The 15,316-nt window shown below is 40.6% G+C and overlaps 3 protein-coding genes across 6 annotated transcripts; all 3 read right to left on the bottom strand.

Annotated features, from left to right (window-relative positions):
• Positions 1 to 803: 803 nt before the first annotated feature.
• Positions 804 to 7,044, bottom strand: LOC143462774 (cap-specific mRNA (nucleoside-2'-O-)-methyltransferase 1-like). 2 transcript variants are annotated; one of them, XM_076961048.1, is made up of 19 exons: positions 6,884 to 7,044; positions 6,568 to 6,678; positions 6,387 to 6,469; positions 6,078 to 6,224; positions 5,582 to 5,719; positions 5,443 to 5,514; positions 5,137 to 5,292; positions 4,865 to 5,051; positions 4,656 to 4,774; positions 4,360 to 4,589; positions 3,605 to 3,790; positions 3,471 to 3,527; positions 3,103 to 3,360; positions 2,642 to 2,765; positions 2,421 to 2,512; positions 1,917 to 2,033; positions 1,461 to 1,576; positions 1,285 to 1,393; positions 804 to 1,209 (listed from the first exon to the last, which is right to left on the bottom strand). In XM_076961048.1, the coding sequence occupies exons 1-19, from the start codon at positions 7,020 to 7,022 to the stop codon at positions 1,074 to 1,076; spliced, it is 2,577 nt and encodes an 858-aa protein (XP_076817163.1). In that variant the 5' UTR covers positions 7,023 to 7,044; the 3' UTR covers positions 804 to 1,073. The 2 variants fall into 2 exon arrangements, with proteins under 2 accessions (XP_076817163.1, XP_076817164.1); XM_076961049.1 differs by having other exon boundaries at positions 6,595 to 6,678.
• Positions 7,045 to 7,049: 5 nt separating this feature from the next.
• On the bottom strand, positions 7,050 to 11,435 carry LOC143462767 (serine/threonine-protein phosphatase 6 regulatory ankyrin repeat subunit C-like). The gene has a single exon (XM_076961034.1). The coding sequence runs from the start codon at positions 11,433 to 11,435 to the stop codon at positions 8,085 to 8,087; it is 3,351 nt and encodes a 1,116-aa protein (XP_076817149.1). The 3' UTR covers positions 7,050 to 8,084.
• A 48-nt stretch (positions 11,436 to 11,483) lies between these two features.
• On the bottom strand, positions 11,484 to 14,437 carry LOC143462839 (DNA-directed RNA polymerase II subunit RPB9-like). 3 transcript variants are annotated; one of them, XM_076961137.1, is made up of 5 exons: positions 14,267 to 14,434; positions 13,077 to 13,979; positions 12,680 to 12,734; positions 12,259 to 12,407; positions 11,484 to 12,130 (listed from the first exon to the last, which is right to left on the bottom strand). In XM_076961137.1, exons 2-5 carry the CDS (start codon positions 13,130 to 13,132, stop codon positions 12,013 to 12,015), a joined length of 378 nt encoding a protein of 125 aa, XP_076817252.1. In that variant the 5' UTR covers positions 13,133 to 13,979; positions 14,267 to 14,434; the 3' UTR covers positions 11,484 to 12,012. The 3 variants fall into 3 exon arrangements, with proteins under 3 accessions (XP_076817252.1, XP_076817254.1, XP_076817253.1); XM_076961139.1 differs by lacking the exon at positions 13,077 to 13,979 and having other exon boundaries at positions 14,267 to 14,437; XM_076961138.1 differs by lacking the exon at positions 14,267 to 14,434 and having other exon boundaries at positions 13,077 to 14,248.
• Between the last annotated feature and the right edge of the window lie 879 nt (positions 14,438 to 15,316).

The following is a 15,316-nucleotide window of genomic DNA, read 5'->3' as shown; positions in this document are numbered from 1 at the left end:
GTGGCTACCTTTGATGGATTTGATGAAAACTTATTACACAACTATTTCGGATATTTACAGTAATTACTGCAGATCGCTTTTACATATTTTCAAGATAAAAGACTGGAACCAGTTACTGGATTGAAACGTCACCACCAGCGCCACTCAAGCCTTCAGCTTCGGACCAAGAGAGGTTACCTTTCAGCACTGCCATCTATTGGACAGCATTGGCATCATTCTCCGTACATCATTGTCGATGTACCAGAGAAAATTCCATCTTGCAACGAGCAGTATTGTCATCACATCTTCCCAAAATTATCATTGGTGTGGATTCTTGCTTTACAAACTCGGGCTAATCAACAACGCCCTTCTTTAGTGCTATGGCCACCAGAAACCGCGGGCTCTTGCCCGGGATGAGTTTTCTTTTCCCATCCACTGATGTACAGCATCAAAGCAATTTTTATTCATCAATTGCTTGAACACATCAACTACTCGTCTACCTAATTTCCGCTTTTTCAACTTATGTTTATGGATTTAACTAATTATAAGTTTAGTGGCCGTGCTAGTTGTTACCAGCAAATATCAACGTTATTTTTCTTGAGCACGTTTTAAGCTTTTTCGGCTTTGTCACTTTTCCTGTTCATTTGCGCGTGTTAGTCACAACTTGCTTGACTTTTTTGTCTCCACAGCGCTTTCGACGAAAAAAAATAATTGATGAATTTGAGATGACGTGGTCGAACCCTACCCCAACACTTCGAACGCTGATTTGTGGTTAATTCAAATGCTTCTTATCTTTTCAACGTTCAAAATTCTCCACAACATGATTACTCAAATAAGTGTCGTACGGACCATCATAAATTTAATTATAAAAAATGAAAACGACGACTTACAAAAAATATAAATTAAAAGTTTTCGTAACACGTAGAAAAATCAGAAAATCTCCTGGATGAAGAACTACACGAACCCTCTCACTTTAAGCAAACTAGTTCAAATAGATGCTTCACCATCATTCCAATAGTCTCAATAACAAGTTTTGCGCGCTTTTTCAGGGCAGCAGCAGCTGTTCTATTTCGATAGCTATCAAACCAGTGACATCAGTGATGAATTCGAGCTTGAACAAAATCGACCATCTGATTGCTTGAAACAAGATCCGCACGATGGCGCTCTTGAGCAGGATGAATCTTCACATGTTCCGACCATTGCCAGTAGACCCGATTGCGAGCGCAGAGCCTGTAGAGTTATGACGCAACAAATGTAATACATTTATTCCTGAATGGGCAGATCTCAGATGCATGTTGGACTTACTGGTAGGACGCGTTGAAATCATTGGGACATTCATAAGTTGATTGTTGCGTCACAGTGTTGTAGAAGTATTTTCGCTTTTGGGACTTGCTGAATGCTAACGACCAGGGGTCTAATAAAATACGATTTTCTTAAAAGCTACTCTGCAGCTGATTGACGTAGTTTGACGTCAAAATCACCTTTTGTGAACTTGACGAAGACCAGCCCGGTGGGTGGGTAACAGTGTTCGGTGTTGGCGATGACGTGGCAGGGTCGGGGAACCACCCCGCCCCCTTTTATACGCTTCATAGAAATCCTATAAACACAAAACAAGACACTTATTTAACGTGATGGAAACCCTTTCTTACCAAAATTCACAAAAATCACATGAAGAATTCTGACACAGTTTTTTACATTAAACATTTTTCCATAACAAGACAAAACAATAATTAATCAATCGAAATACGATTAAACTAATAAGCAAGTGGGATCTTTGCAATGATTTTATGAAGATTCAATGTCCATCAGACATTGTACCACGGACAATAGTTTTCATATGAAATACGAGACGAATGCAACAACCTGAAAGTGCTTCGTGAATGCTTTAAGGTTGAACCAAAGTTGAACTATTAAATTCTTATATTGTGCCAAATTACTTGTTGAAAAGTTGTTCGATTTCTTCAAGTCTGAAGATGTCCTTCACCCTAACAACATTAAACTGCGGACAGGTCGATTTGTTTGTGGCTTGGACGAACATGGAAGCCATCTGTAGCCTGCATGGTAACAAGTTACTCTCAATATTCATGGCATTTATGCCACATATGAGTGAGCACATCATACAAATAGTGAAATGGTTCGCTTTGAAATGTGACTTCCATTATCAGCATATTGCGGGTTCCAACCCCTTTCGGAACCACTACGGGCGTGTTTCAAACCACCCAGGATGACCAAGAATACACATAAACTTTTAACAATGTCTGTATGACAGAGTTGCAAAAAGAAACACTCTACTCTGCATATACGACATAAATTGGTTATTAATGAAACTCGATAGTTTGTGAATGCGCTTTCTTTGCTTTCTGTCAATTTTCCCAGATTATTGATCTGAAGATGACGATTTAATAAAAGTTGGTGAAACGTAAAACAATGGCAGCCCAAACCTTTCAGTGAAGTTCCTCTGCATGATATTGTCACCGATAAGCACCAAAGCATCAACGACGTGGAGCGAGCACACCCGGTGTTGTCCTCTGCCCTGTGTGACGTGCGATATCAGACCGGTGTCTAAGACTTTACCCACGATGTATCGTAATTGCAAAATTAACCCACAACACTTGAAATTGGTTTCTTACAAGATGCGACAACATTCCTGATGCCGACATACCTCGCCCTTCAATTCTTGCACAATCTCCACTTCGAGTACGCTGTCGCGTGGCAGTCTGCAGTTAACTTGACTCAAACGAGACCATTTCTTGAAACGGGCGTTCCAGAAGAAAATATGAGCGCCCTGCGCGCAAAATCGGAGATGATTTGAAAATGATTTTGAAGATGTTTTCAAATAGAAGCACAAATTGTTGAAGAACCATCGAAGTGTTTTGAAACGGATTTTTTCACTTAATCTTAAATTATGGACACAAAGTCAGTCAATTTTTTACTAAAGGGACACATCATATCACTTAAATGTTATTTGTTTACGTTAAAACTTAAAAATATCTCTGCTCTGTGATTTTAGCCCCACATTTCTAAGATGGAAACAAAAATATACTAACCGGCATTTCCAAATTATCTAAATACAAATTAATTATCTACCATTTAAATATCCAAATAATAAACAGAATACTTTCCCCCATGCATAGGATGAGACCACTTCTGGCACCGGAGATGTAACAGCGATAGTCGTAGACTCTATCAAGCTGGGAAAGGTTACTCGAGGTCAGGCCATCACACTCTGTCACAAGTTGACCTGGGTCATTGACCCCAGTCAAAGTTTTAAACTTTTCTCCGGGGTCACCTCGGGTTGGAGCAACCCTGACCTGGTCCGGGATTTCCCAACGCTTCAAACATTCCAACCTTGTTTCAGTTTGACGAAGCTCAACAAGATTTCTGTGTGAGAAAGGTATCACAACTTTAACGTGATAATTGGCCACTCAACATAAACATCATACCATGAATCAACATAAATGCTCATATGAGCAATATGAAATAACACTCACCTGTCTTTTGCATAAGCATGAAGTTTTGCCAGGGCCTTGCTCTGTTCCGCAGCAATTCTGTGTCAAAACAAAAGTAAATTTTAACAATTTTTCTCCACATTCATATTTCATGAACATGTCATTTCGTAGCCGACCTCTCATTCGAAGACTTCACATAGTTGAAAAATTCAGTATCATCAAGGAGGACATCTAGTGGCACAACAGACTTCACGTCTTTGCCCGGATTACTGCTCTTAAACTCGTTGATCGAATCGTTGATTTCCATGAGGTAAGCAAATATTTGCCTGTCACTGTCACGATATCCTTCACAGACCACATACCTTGGATATTTAAGATACAGCGGATTGTGATTGGACGAAAATGTGGCAACAATAAAACACAATGCAAATACCGTCAAGTGGCAAATAGTATAAAACGCCACAGTGACAGAAACTCATAGAAAATCGTAGAAAAAATTAGACTAGTTAAAATTAGATAAAATTAGGTTACATAAATTTAGGTATTATTAAATAAATGAAAACCAACGTATTGTGATATTTCGTCAAACTACTTTTGTGTTACAGTGAATGCTTGGTAACTTGAAACTGGAGGGAGCTTATAAAATATTTGAAGAAATCAAAAGTAGGTGATTTTGACATGACCTGTGTTTCTTAAGGTGTTTTTGAGAAACGAAACAGTCTCTTAAATTTCTCCAACAGTCAATTAAAATTTATGCTTCTGCGACTACAGCAGAAATTGGGCAGTTAGTCTTTAAAAGTCGCGGACTCTTAAAAACCTCTCAGCAGTCGCCAAAGTTAAATCCTTAAAAACATGGATATGACTATACAGGTGTTTTAGGATCAGTTATGACTTTAAGTTTTCTAAAAGTCTACGTTAATGAGCTTCCAACCTTTCAGAGTTAGCTGGTCTGCTCGTCACTGGTTTGAAAATTGAAATTCTCTTGAATGCAATCCTGAGGAGATAAACCAAACCGACCGAGAACTCAGTGAATAAATCAAAGGTTTTGCAAACGAAGCTGCCGTCTGTTCTAATGATTGAAAGAGCGCATAGGAACTGGCAGAGCAGAAGTTGTTTTGTAAGAATTTCCTGTATATTCTCGCGGCCTTCGACAGAAAAACCCTAGATGAGAAAAAATATTGAATGTAGCGGGTGAGACGGTGTGGAAGCAGGTGAAATTTCACTTACCCCGTCGGCCATCACAAAATGAACACCTTGTTCGTTTGTGTTGTCCAGGACAAAATTCTGGAATTCCTCCAAGTTCTCGCTTTTCATTATGTCCCCGTCCCCATCTGCGCCTCCCACTCCTACAAAATAAAAACAAGAAAATGTGATGTCCATGTTGGCGAAAAATAAAATGCCAGGAAAGTTGAAGAGGATTTATTCAAGGAACTCACCGTAATGAGGCTCAAATAGCTCTGGCGATGAAGCAAAAAATTTCTCGAGCTTAAAATCGTTTCCTCCTTTTAAAGTGAAACCAAATCCTTTTGTTTTCCATTTTCTCCTCCAGAGGACATACTCCGAGAAACCTCCAGGCCCAGCGCAAATATCGGCAAAGTAAAGCAGTTCGTTGCTGGACACACCCTAGGATGAGGTTAGACAGAATGAGTTTTCTACAAAGACTTTTATGGCAAAAGCGAAAGTGCCTCGTTGAAGGTGATTTGATTACTTTTGGGGAAGTGAACATGTAATCTAGGCAACAATCCATGTTCGCCATCTTCATCGCTGCTCTGTTTAGGAAAATTCCCCCCCTGATGGTCTCGTATGGATTCGATCGCATCCGGGCGTTCCGCATCTCTCCTCCTTCCAAATCATCAAACACCGACTACAACAAGATGAAGAAGTAACACAGAGCTGGGCATGAAGTTCACACAAAACTGACAGAAAGTGCAACTCTGACTACAACCGCAACCAGCTGAAAGCAGGGCAGGGCTTAGAGGAAAATGATAATACACGGCTACAACTTATGACTTGCCTTGCAAGAGAGCATGGTGGTGAGAATATCCTGTTCGCAGAATAATGTTTCATCGTCGATGGTCTCCTTTCTCTGAAGCATCAGCAAACAAATCAGACTCAATCAAAGGATGTTCACAGAGATGAGACCGTCGACTCACCTTCCCGTGTGTCTCCCACCCGGCCATCTCGTCTGCATCCGGCATCAATCTCCGATACTCTGGCATCCAATCAACGGCTTCGTTTGAGCTCGGAGGTCTCTCATCCTCCCAATCCACGACAACTTCTTTGTCCAACGCCTGCGATAAATTGGTTGCCACTGGTTACGTGGCTGCTTTCATGTTGGCCGAGATAGAATAGCACACATGTTTGCAATCAGTTTATACTTAACACTAAATCTAAACGTCTAAATGTTAATAAAAGTCATGGAGTTTCTGGACATCATTCCAGTCATAAAATGTGTGCATGACACTTCTATTGGTGAAATAAAAACACAGAAAGTTATTAAAATAACTTCACAGCCCGCGAACACACATGGTAGGAAAAACGACAGTTCCTAGTGGTCCAATGTTATTGTTGTTACAAAGCTTATAAAATCTTGGAGCGAAAATAGCTGAAAAAAATGAGCGACCAAAAAACAATTTATCCAAAGCAAACCTGAATCTTCAGCCCCAGGCCACGTCTTGCTCTCTGCTTTGACGCCGGCACGATGTCAACCCGACCCTGGGCATCTCGGCCGAGCCCAGAGCCGGGTTTGTAGCCCATTTTCATCATCATTTTCCCCGCCTTGTCGCTGTAATTCCCCTACACAGAAACAAAATTTATCACGGTATCTAGGAACTTAATTCCCCGCCCGATATGTGCGATCGATAACAACTTTATTTAAACGCATTGATCATGATCATGTTGCGTGCACTGAAGCTTCATGATTGATGGTTTGATTTAAAAGTATAATTTCCTACTTACCAGCTTCTTCATGTCTTCCATGCCTTGATGCCTGGGGATTGCTCCATCTGACGACTCATCGCCACTTCGTTGCCAATTAATTTCTAATAAAATTAAGTATTTTTGATGTTTTGGTTCCACAAGCACAAACAGTGGTAAAAGGATTAAAAACCATTTCTGGAAATCTTGTAAAACAAAATACTCTGATTAGTTGAGAGATGATTCATACTTCTCTTTTGCTTCATGGCTGGTTCATTGCCTGGTAAATTTGTGTTTTCATCCAATTCATTACTCTCGATAAAATAGCTTGAATCTAAGGAAAACAGAGCAAGAAAAACCTTTTTAAAATTAAAACTGTCCAAAAATTATATTGAAGTTACGAGTGATTACAATAAACAAAATATTAAAACAAATAAACAGAATACAAACGATTTCTAAGTCAATTATAGTAAGTACAGTTTGTATAAGATTGTGGGATAATTTATACAGCTTGCTTGATAAAACAACAAAGTTACTACTTTCGCGCTTTCTTTTCCCTCCTCGATTTCCTTCATCATCTAGCCCTGATGACAAATCAGACGATGAAGAACGATCTTCATCATCTAACTCCTCCCCCTCAGATTCTGATGAGCTCATGTTACCACAGTAGTGAGACATACTACAACTACACAGAGCAACCTACACCTGGCAACGAAAATAAGTTTCAAAATACGAGCGAAACACAGCAATTGAACGGAACTTTTCACCATGATGCGAGTTGTGATGGGTGGTATTGACGCACACAACACAACGGGGAAACAGATCTTACGGGTGTACAACGCTCTAATTAAGCCCACAGTATCAACGGTAGGATGAATAAAGCTCGATTAGAAGGTGGATGACTTGATGAAAAAAGACACAAATTGTTCGTCGCAAAACCAAGAAGCAAACAACAAATCACCACTAGTCGCAAGAAATTTTCAAACAATCATGTTCGATAAAGATCGTAAACACAGGCAAATTACTGAGTTAGTTGTACCAATAGACGTGGACCTTTAACATCTGAGTTCAAATTTTGGTGCAACAATACGACATGTTGTAGAGTTTGTGCAATAACGCAAATTAACAAGCAAGTACATAACGCAAACATAAATCACTTTATAAGGAAGCTTAATCATAAATAAAATTTTGCCTCAGTCGAGGAATAAAAACAAAACTTTGTCTTAATTTGGAAACAATTGGCCAAAAGGCATCCTAGATATCAAAAAGTATATTTAAAATTAAACTACAATTTTCTAAATTATAAAAGCAAAACATATGCCATAGACCGGCAAGATAGAATGAAATTCGATGAGGCAAGAACACAAAAAGCACAACAACTAACTTCTTTTGTGTTTTTTTGTTCGTATAAAGTTGACAAGGAACACTTTAATACTTAGATTTGATCACAAAGTCAAGGCAAGACGCCACAAACCAAGCTAATATTAAAGATTTCTTAAACCAGGTATCTTGCACGTGCCACCATCATGAGTGGCCAATTATCCTATTTGTTAAATATACACTTGCATTGCTCGTATATATCATGCATTTATAACGATATGAAAAGAGATTACTACATAAGCTCCACCTAATAAATATGCTTTGTAATAAGCAGTATTGTCAGAATTAGCAGAATAAAATGTCACAAGTATGTCGAGATGTTAACAAAGCAATTTCAAAAAAATCAAACACGTCCGCAAATTAATAGGTTTCCGAGTCACTGTCTTCGCCTGCCATTGTGACGTCGTCTCCTGCTTTTGTATTTTCCCCGTCCACAAATGCAGAAGAATCGTCGGACAAATCCTGTTTAAAGACACTTCCCATTGTAGAATGACGTTTGAGGGCAGCAAGAGAGCTCCTTCGCTTTCTGCACGACTCCAAACTCGACCGAATCGACTGAAGGTCAAATGACTCCGAGCCTAGAGAGGCAACCCTGAGCATCACCGCAATGATCATATCCAGACAATCGGCCACATTGGTGTTCGAGGCACACGCGAGGGCGGGAGAGAGACCGTCAGCGTCCTCGAGGTCAACGTTGGATCCCTTCTCTAGCAGCCGCATGGCCACCGATGTCAGCCCCTTCTTTGCCGCGATGTGCAACGCGGACTGGCCGTTGTTATTCTGAGCGTTAATGATCGATAAATCACTGACAACATCGAGGAGGATAAGCGCACAAGTTTCATTGCCGTTTAAGCAAGCGAGGTGCAAGGCGTTGTTGTTGTCCACGTTGACCAAACAGCAGTTGGCTTTCGCCTTCAATAAAACTTCCGTGCAACCTTCATGCCCGATGCGACACGCGAGCATCAGAGGAGACTGGCCAGTGCTGTCAGTGGAATCAGGATCGGATCCATGGGAGAGGAGGAAATGGGCGCAATCCGTGTTATCATTTAGCACACAAGCATGGAGTGGGCTTCTTCCTTTCGAATCTTTATAATTTACAATTTCATCGCCGAGTGTTTCCAGCAAACGATCAGCGCATGCTTCGTTGTCGTTGTACACAGCACAGTGAAGAGGACTGAACGTGTACCCCTCCATCTTCACAAACGAATCGTGCAATAATATAGAATCAACGCAGGGTTCGTGACCTTCGTAGCAAGCGTAATGAAGAGGTGTGTAGCCATACCGATCAATAACATTTACAGATGCTGCCACTTGCAGCAGTGTTTCAAGCATGCTAGCATTACCACGTATTGCAGCAAAATGCAGCGGGGTACGGCCGTTGTGGCTTCTTGCTACCACAGATGCAGCTGCATTGCCAATAACCTGATCTGTGGTTTCTGAATCACCGTCATTATCTTTTGAGTGCTTTGAACTTGGAGATTGTTCTTGCAGACTACGATGTATCAGATTTCTGACAATGTCTTCATTGCCAGACACAGCACCACGATGGATGGCTGTGCATCCAAACTTGTCAACCGGCCAAACAAATGCGTTTCGCGACAGAAGAAAATCAACAGCTGCAAGGTGCCCATTTGTAACACTGAGCATAAGAGGGGTGCATTTGTCAAGATCCCTTGCATTGATGAATCTGCTGATATCACCGCCATCATTTGTAGATTGGTCTAACAGAGCTCCTTCAACCAGAAGCTGCATGCATTTTGTGTGACCTTGGCTGGCTGCGGCATGGAGAGCAGTACGTTTGTTCTTAACATTTCGCTGTGCAACGCACGCACCTTGCATCTGCAAAGCACGGACACAATCTGCGTTACCTTGATAAGCAGCGAGCTCCAGTGGTGTTCGACCTTCGCTGTCGTATATGTCCAAGTTTAAAAGATATTCCGCCAAATAAATGACGACACTGATGTGGCCGTAGTATGCACCGAGGTGAAGAGGTGACGTGAGAGATGATTCTTCATCGTGCGTTTCCTTCAATATATTGTTGTCAGCATTAATGAGCTGCTTAACCACAGTATCGTGACCACAGACAGCGGCATAGTGCAAGGCTGTATAGCCCTGGTTGTCAGTTGCCAACACATTAACATCTCTTTCCAGGAGCAGCTCCACGCAGCCTCCGTTGGCGTCAGTCGCAGATGCGTGATGTAGCAAAGTCCTGCCATCTTTATCCGCGTCATTCAGATCTTTCTTGAAATCTTCACGCCTCAAAGCACCGGTTATCAATCGTTTCGCGCACTCTCGCCGAGCGGAACTAAGTGCATAATGCAAAGGAGTGCGGCCAGCGGCATCACGCTGTGTTATGGTCGACACGGCATCGACATAAGCCAGAAACACATCTAAGCACTCGAGGGAACCTCCACAAGCGGCATAGTGCAGGCAGGACCTCCCTTCTGAATCACACATCGCCACAACATTGGTTGTAGTGATCCCAGCTTCTTCCGAGGCGTGAGCATTGAGTAATTTCCTGCAGCAGTTGACGTGGCCACGGATAGCGGCGATGTGGATTGCAAGTTTTCCTCCTGAGCCGTGCTTGGCAGGGTCCGCCCCAGCTTCCAGCAAAGTAGTTATGAGCAATTCATGCCCATGCTTGGCAGCAACGTGCAAAGCGCTGTTGCCATGGTAATCTACCGCATCTGCCCGTGCTCCGTTATGCAGCAACGTTTGAGATCGGGTGAATCTACCGTGAACCGCAGTCATGTGAAGAGGCGTTTTTCCTGCGTTGTTCTGGCTGTTGACATCAGCACCACTGTTAACCAACAATTCCAAGCAGAGAGCACCATGAGATGACGCAGCGGCCAGATGAAGCGACGTGCAACCTTGATCATTCGTGATATTGGCATCCGCTCCTGCCTCCAGCAGCTCGTGAACTATCACATCTTGACCATTGAAGCATGCCAAATGCAAGGGGGTGCATTTCTGGTTATTCTGCATGTTTATATCAAACCCCATATCTATAAACATCTTGACAGCTGATATTTGACCGGCTGCTGCTGCAGCGTGCATCGGTGTGTCCCCACAACGTTTGTCTCGGCAATTTATCTCGGCTCCACCAGCAACAAGAGCTTTAATGATCTCTGTGTGTCCCATGTACGCAGCCCAGTGAAGAGCTCTTCTCTCCTGCCGATCGTAAGCGTGGATGTTGGCGCCGTTTCTTATTAAAAGATTGACAATGTTGACGTGGCCGCTGAACGCAGCATGATGTAGTGCCTGGCGCCCGGCTCTGTCTGAAAAATTCAGGTTACTTAGCTGAGGAATGAGAAGCTCAGCGCATGCCACGGCATCGTTAGCAGCAGCCACATGAAGGGGTGATTGCCAAAGTTTATCACGAGCGTTAACGTCTGCCTGGTGCTTCAACAAGGTATTGACTGCGTCTTCTGATTTCGAAGCACACGCTCGATGTAGTGGAGTGAGCCATTTTGAATCCTTGGCGTTGATGCGAGCTCCGCTCAGAATGAGCAAGTCTATGATTTCAGCATCACCAAGGAATGCCGCCGCATGCAGAGGAGTTCTTCTCTCAGAATCCGAAACATTCACGTCTTCTTTCTTGTAAATTAAGGAACGAACTTCATCAGCATTTCCGTTAAAAATTGCCTGAACTATCAGGTTCTCGTCACTGAGGCTTGAAATTATTGCTTGAGAAGCGAGAAACGACTGCATAGTTGCTCCAACACAGCACACTACTTTTTAATTAACTTCTCTATCATCCTGAAAAACACAAAAGACCAATTCAAATTTCAGAGTAATTTTGTGCTTGTGCACCAAGCTGATTTAAACAAGTGGACATGGACATGGACAAAACCCAGTTTAAATGAGCAATGGACTGGGTCAAGGATCGTAACGCTAGCGGCATAAAATTGAGCAAAACAGCTTAACATATAGCATGCAATTCGTTTAGGCAGCATAAAAAGTATCATACACTAGAAAAAGTGGTGACCATAACGATAACTGCATCAAACTGTTTCAACAAAGAGTAACAAGTACAAGTTTTACATGCACAGGTAAACTGGAGTTCTTCTAGCAGCCAAATTGGACCTGAGCTGGGCTACAATTTGTTTATTTCCCGAGATTGTAACACAAGTCTGCACGCGCGCATGCGTTAACTTGATACTAGATCTTGACAAAGTGAATGCAGAGAGAAAAACAGTTGTAAAACACCGGCTGGCTATCATGAAGAACCACTAAGTCACATGCATTAGGCCCATCTGCCTTGAGCCGGTAACATGTGGGCGTCCAATCATAGTTGCGTCCATCGATGGCCACACTGCGGGTTGGTGCAGACAAAATATAATCTCATTCCTTCTTCATCGCGCGTCGATTGCGACTGAAAAAATACTGCCTCCTTGTGGTGGCACCTAACACAAAAACAACCAATTTATGATCAATTAAAAAACTTATTCGATTGAGCAGTAAATAAAAACAATGGTGAGTCGGGCAGAGCTGAGGAATTACCGCACCCGGTATACATGGGGCATCAACTTACATGGGGCACGAGTGATCTTTCGTTCTCGGGAGCGTGGGATCCTGGGCAACATCGGCTATAATCTGAGTCAGCTCGTCCACTTCATGCACAATCTTATTCACATAGATGCACATGTTGTCCGCCTCCATTTGGAAATCACAGTTCCGGCACTAAACCAATGCAACATATGTTAGCTTGGATGGAGGAAAACCATTCTGTGATAAAACCTGTGAAATTCTGAATTCGCTGCAGCATGTTAAATACAAATTTAAATATATATATATGTATATATATTAAGCATTTTCAAAGATAAATATTGCATTCTCTGTAACTATGGTTAATTTTCTATATTCTGTTGACAAACATTATTTTTGGGCACCTATATGGAAACATGGCACTGAACGTCGTCAAACAAAAATCTAAAAACTTGTTGCATACTTACAGAGTACAAGAGAATCTTGTTTTGTTTGTCTTCTTTGGGGTACAACATGTTGTTACTAAAAAATAAATGTACACGTATATGACAAATGCTTAAATACATAGACATATACCAGCAAACTAACACACAATCTGACAACTGTATACCATACGTGTGGGTTAAATCACAGCAAAACTACCAGCTTCATTGTGAGTTTGATGCTCAACCTGCCGCACATCAGTGATAACAATGTCTACAATGTTCTCGCCACAGAAGCCTATGTTCTAGTATATTCTAGTTCGATGTTTCGTGGAAGTTCATTCTATTTAATGAACCTCCACTGCATATAATATATACTATATACAGACTGCAGACACAGTATAAAGAAGGAACGACAAACGACACCAAACAAGTTACCAACCATTCTTGACAGAATTTGATTCCCACAAATCCGGGTCCTTCACTGGCTATGTCCATTGTTACCAAACAAATGAAACATTCACAAACTTTAGTCTATCACAACACTGCAATATATACACAAATTTCATATGTATAACTAGTGTAAGGGTACGATGGGTAAATGTAACAGACTCACAAGTCTCGGCTTTTGGCTGCAAACAAAGCCGATGGTGGTATAACAGTTGTAACTAAAGTTAAAATTTGCCAGTAAATGAAGATGGACCCAAAAAAACTGACTGCAAAATACAAGTGGTTCAGTTTTCACCAAAACTGCCAGGTCAATGTTTTCAACATGCTCATAGAAATAGATTGTTTAGGTGCTACTTGTGTCATTCATAACGATAATTATTTCCTGATAAAATGATGATTAAAAGACAATGACATCAAATGACAAACCGCGCAACCTTCTCCATTGAGCATATGTAACGTGACAGAGAACGAAAACAACTAAATCGTTGAGGAAATGACCAATATCCGACACACAAATAACGCTTACAACAATCTTAGAGTAAATAATTCTTTAGTAAGTATCTGTTTCCACTCTGCTCTGTAAAAATCAAAACAGTTCCACAACCATCGTTAACCATTAAGTGACCTTTGTGTGGTTGTTTTGGTAGGAATATATGTTCTAGAAAGAGCAGACAGCTGGACAAAACTTGCGGTCATATGAAAGTAGGACTATATGTTAATAAGTTATCACTCAACATAGTTAACATGGACAAAACTAAATTTGTGATCTTTTTCACAGAACTTCCTCCACCAAAATTAAAATGCGCTGAAGATAACTGAAAGAGATAAAAGAATCAAGTTCCTTTGAATTCACTTCAGCAAAAACTTATTTTGGAAAGACCAGGTAAAAACCATGCTATAAAAAAATTAAAATGAATGAAAGTGTATATAATCATGAAAATACAATAATAGTATGTATGTATAATAGTACATATTATTATAATTGTATATATAATAATAGTATGAGTGTTCGCTTATCCTGTATAATTCCCTATTACAACCTCATATCAGATTTATATATGTCTATATATTTAATCTCTATTTAGAACAATACCCAAAGTACTTTTGAACCAAATTCAAAAACTAAGCAAAAACTTTATAAATACCGGTATTACATAATACTACAATGAAACCTTGAAATACCTGGACAAGCTGCAGCTTTCTACAGTTTCTCTCCAAATGCTATATTTCTGCTAGAAACTTCAACCAGAACCAATCAATATTTGAATGGGGTCTTATCATAGGGTTACCGTACTTCCGGAATTTCCTGAACATGTCCGGAACTTCTGTGTTGAAATCTGTGTCCGGAAGTAAATCTAAAAAGTGCTCTAATGTCCGAAATTGTAGCATCTATGTTTAACTTGAAATGATGTGCACGTGTTGTGAAAATGAAAATTTCAACTTTTTACGGACTACTAGGCTCCTTCTATAGGCCTATCGGGTAAAAGGCCTAGCCTCAGCGCTAGTCTAGTGTGATTTTTCAGTTAACTTTCCTTTGTGACATAGTAATTTTCATTATTTGGCAATTACGCGAATTGGATTTTTTATTTTTGGAGTCATTTGACAAGGTGAGTGTATTTTGTAGAATCAATTTTGCTTTTTGCTTTACAGTGACTCACCTATCTTCGTATTTCGTAACTTTTATGTGGTGTGTGAAGCGAAGTTGGTCTTATTTTAGTTAAGCGGAAAAAGGTTTCATATTAATGAAACAGAAAGTTGTTGGACTAAACAAATGTGGCAATTCTGTACTTTTTTCCCTCTGTGACAGTGATGCTGTCTTGCGGAAAAAATGAGCGTTCGGATTGGTAAGATATAAAAACATTGTTATTTCGTTATTTCATCATGCTGTAAAGGTTCCCTCACAAACATTTATGAAAAGTACATGATACAATACGTATCAGAATTTTTACCTTTGAAATGCAGAAAATTTTTGCCCGACTTAAACTTGGTGATGATTTTTATTACTTAAACTTCTGTTACAGTGCTGTGATACGGAGCTAGACTTTGTGCAAATTCTGATAAAAAACACATACAGACATGGCTTTTTTTTCTTTATACTTTCATATTTTGTATCGCTGGTCTGTCAACCATATTGCAAATTGTTCATTTGCCAGGTCCATAATCAGATAGTGACTTGGACTTGACTCGGTGAACAGAACTGACTGGACTTAGGAATAGGACTCAATATGCCAG

The sequence above is a fragment of the Clavelina lepadiformis genome, chromosome 6 (genome assembly GCF_947623445.1).
Source record: "Clavelina lepadiformis chromosome 6, kaClaLepa1.1, whole genome shotgun sequence".
NCBI lineage: Eukaryota > Metazoa > Chordata > Ascidiacea > Aplousobranchia > Clavelinidae > Clavelina > Clavelina lepadiformis.
This window is presented reverse-complemented; position numbering and strand designations above follow the sequence as displayed.

Bases quoted from the DNA above. Each gene is read 5' to 3' on its own strand.
- LOC143462839 (XM_076961137.1), bottom strand. From the start codon at position 13,132: ATGGACATAGCCAGTGAAGGACCCGGATTTGTGGGAATCAAATTCTGT. The intron at 12,735-13,076 runs GTTGGTAACTTG...TTTATTTTTTAG, and splicing joins ATCAAATTCTGTCAAGAATG to TAACAACATGTTGTACCCCA. The intron at 12,131-12,258 runs GTAAGTTGATGC...TTTTTGTGTTAG, and splicing joins AAAGATCACTCGTGCCCCAT to GTGCCACCACAAGGAGGCAG.
- LOC143462767 (XM_076961034.1), bottom strand. From the start codon at position 11,435: ATGCAGTCGTTTCTCGCTTCTCAAGCAATAATTTCAAGCCTCAGTGAC.
- LOC143462774 (XM_076961048.1), bottom strand. From the start codon at position 7,022: ATGTCTCACTACTGTGGTAACATGAGCTCATCAGAATCTGAGGGGGAG. The intron at 2,513-2,641 runs GTATGTCGGCAT...CACGTCACACAG, and splicing joins TGCAAGAATTGAAGGGCGAG to GGCAGAGGACAACACCGGGT. The intron at 1,394-1,460 runs GTGATTTTGACG...GTATTTTATTAG, and splicing joins CTTCGTCAAGTTCACAAAAG to ACCCCTGGTCGTTAGCATTC.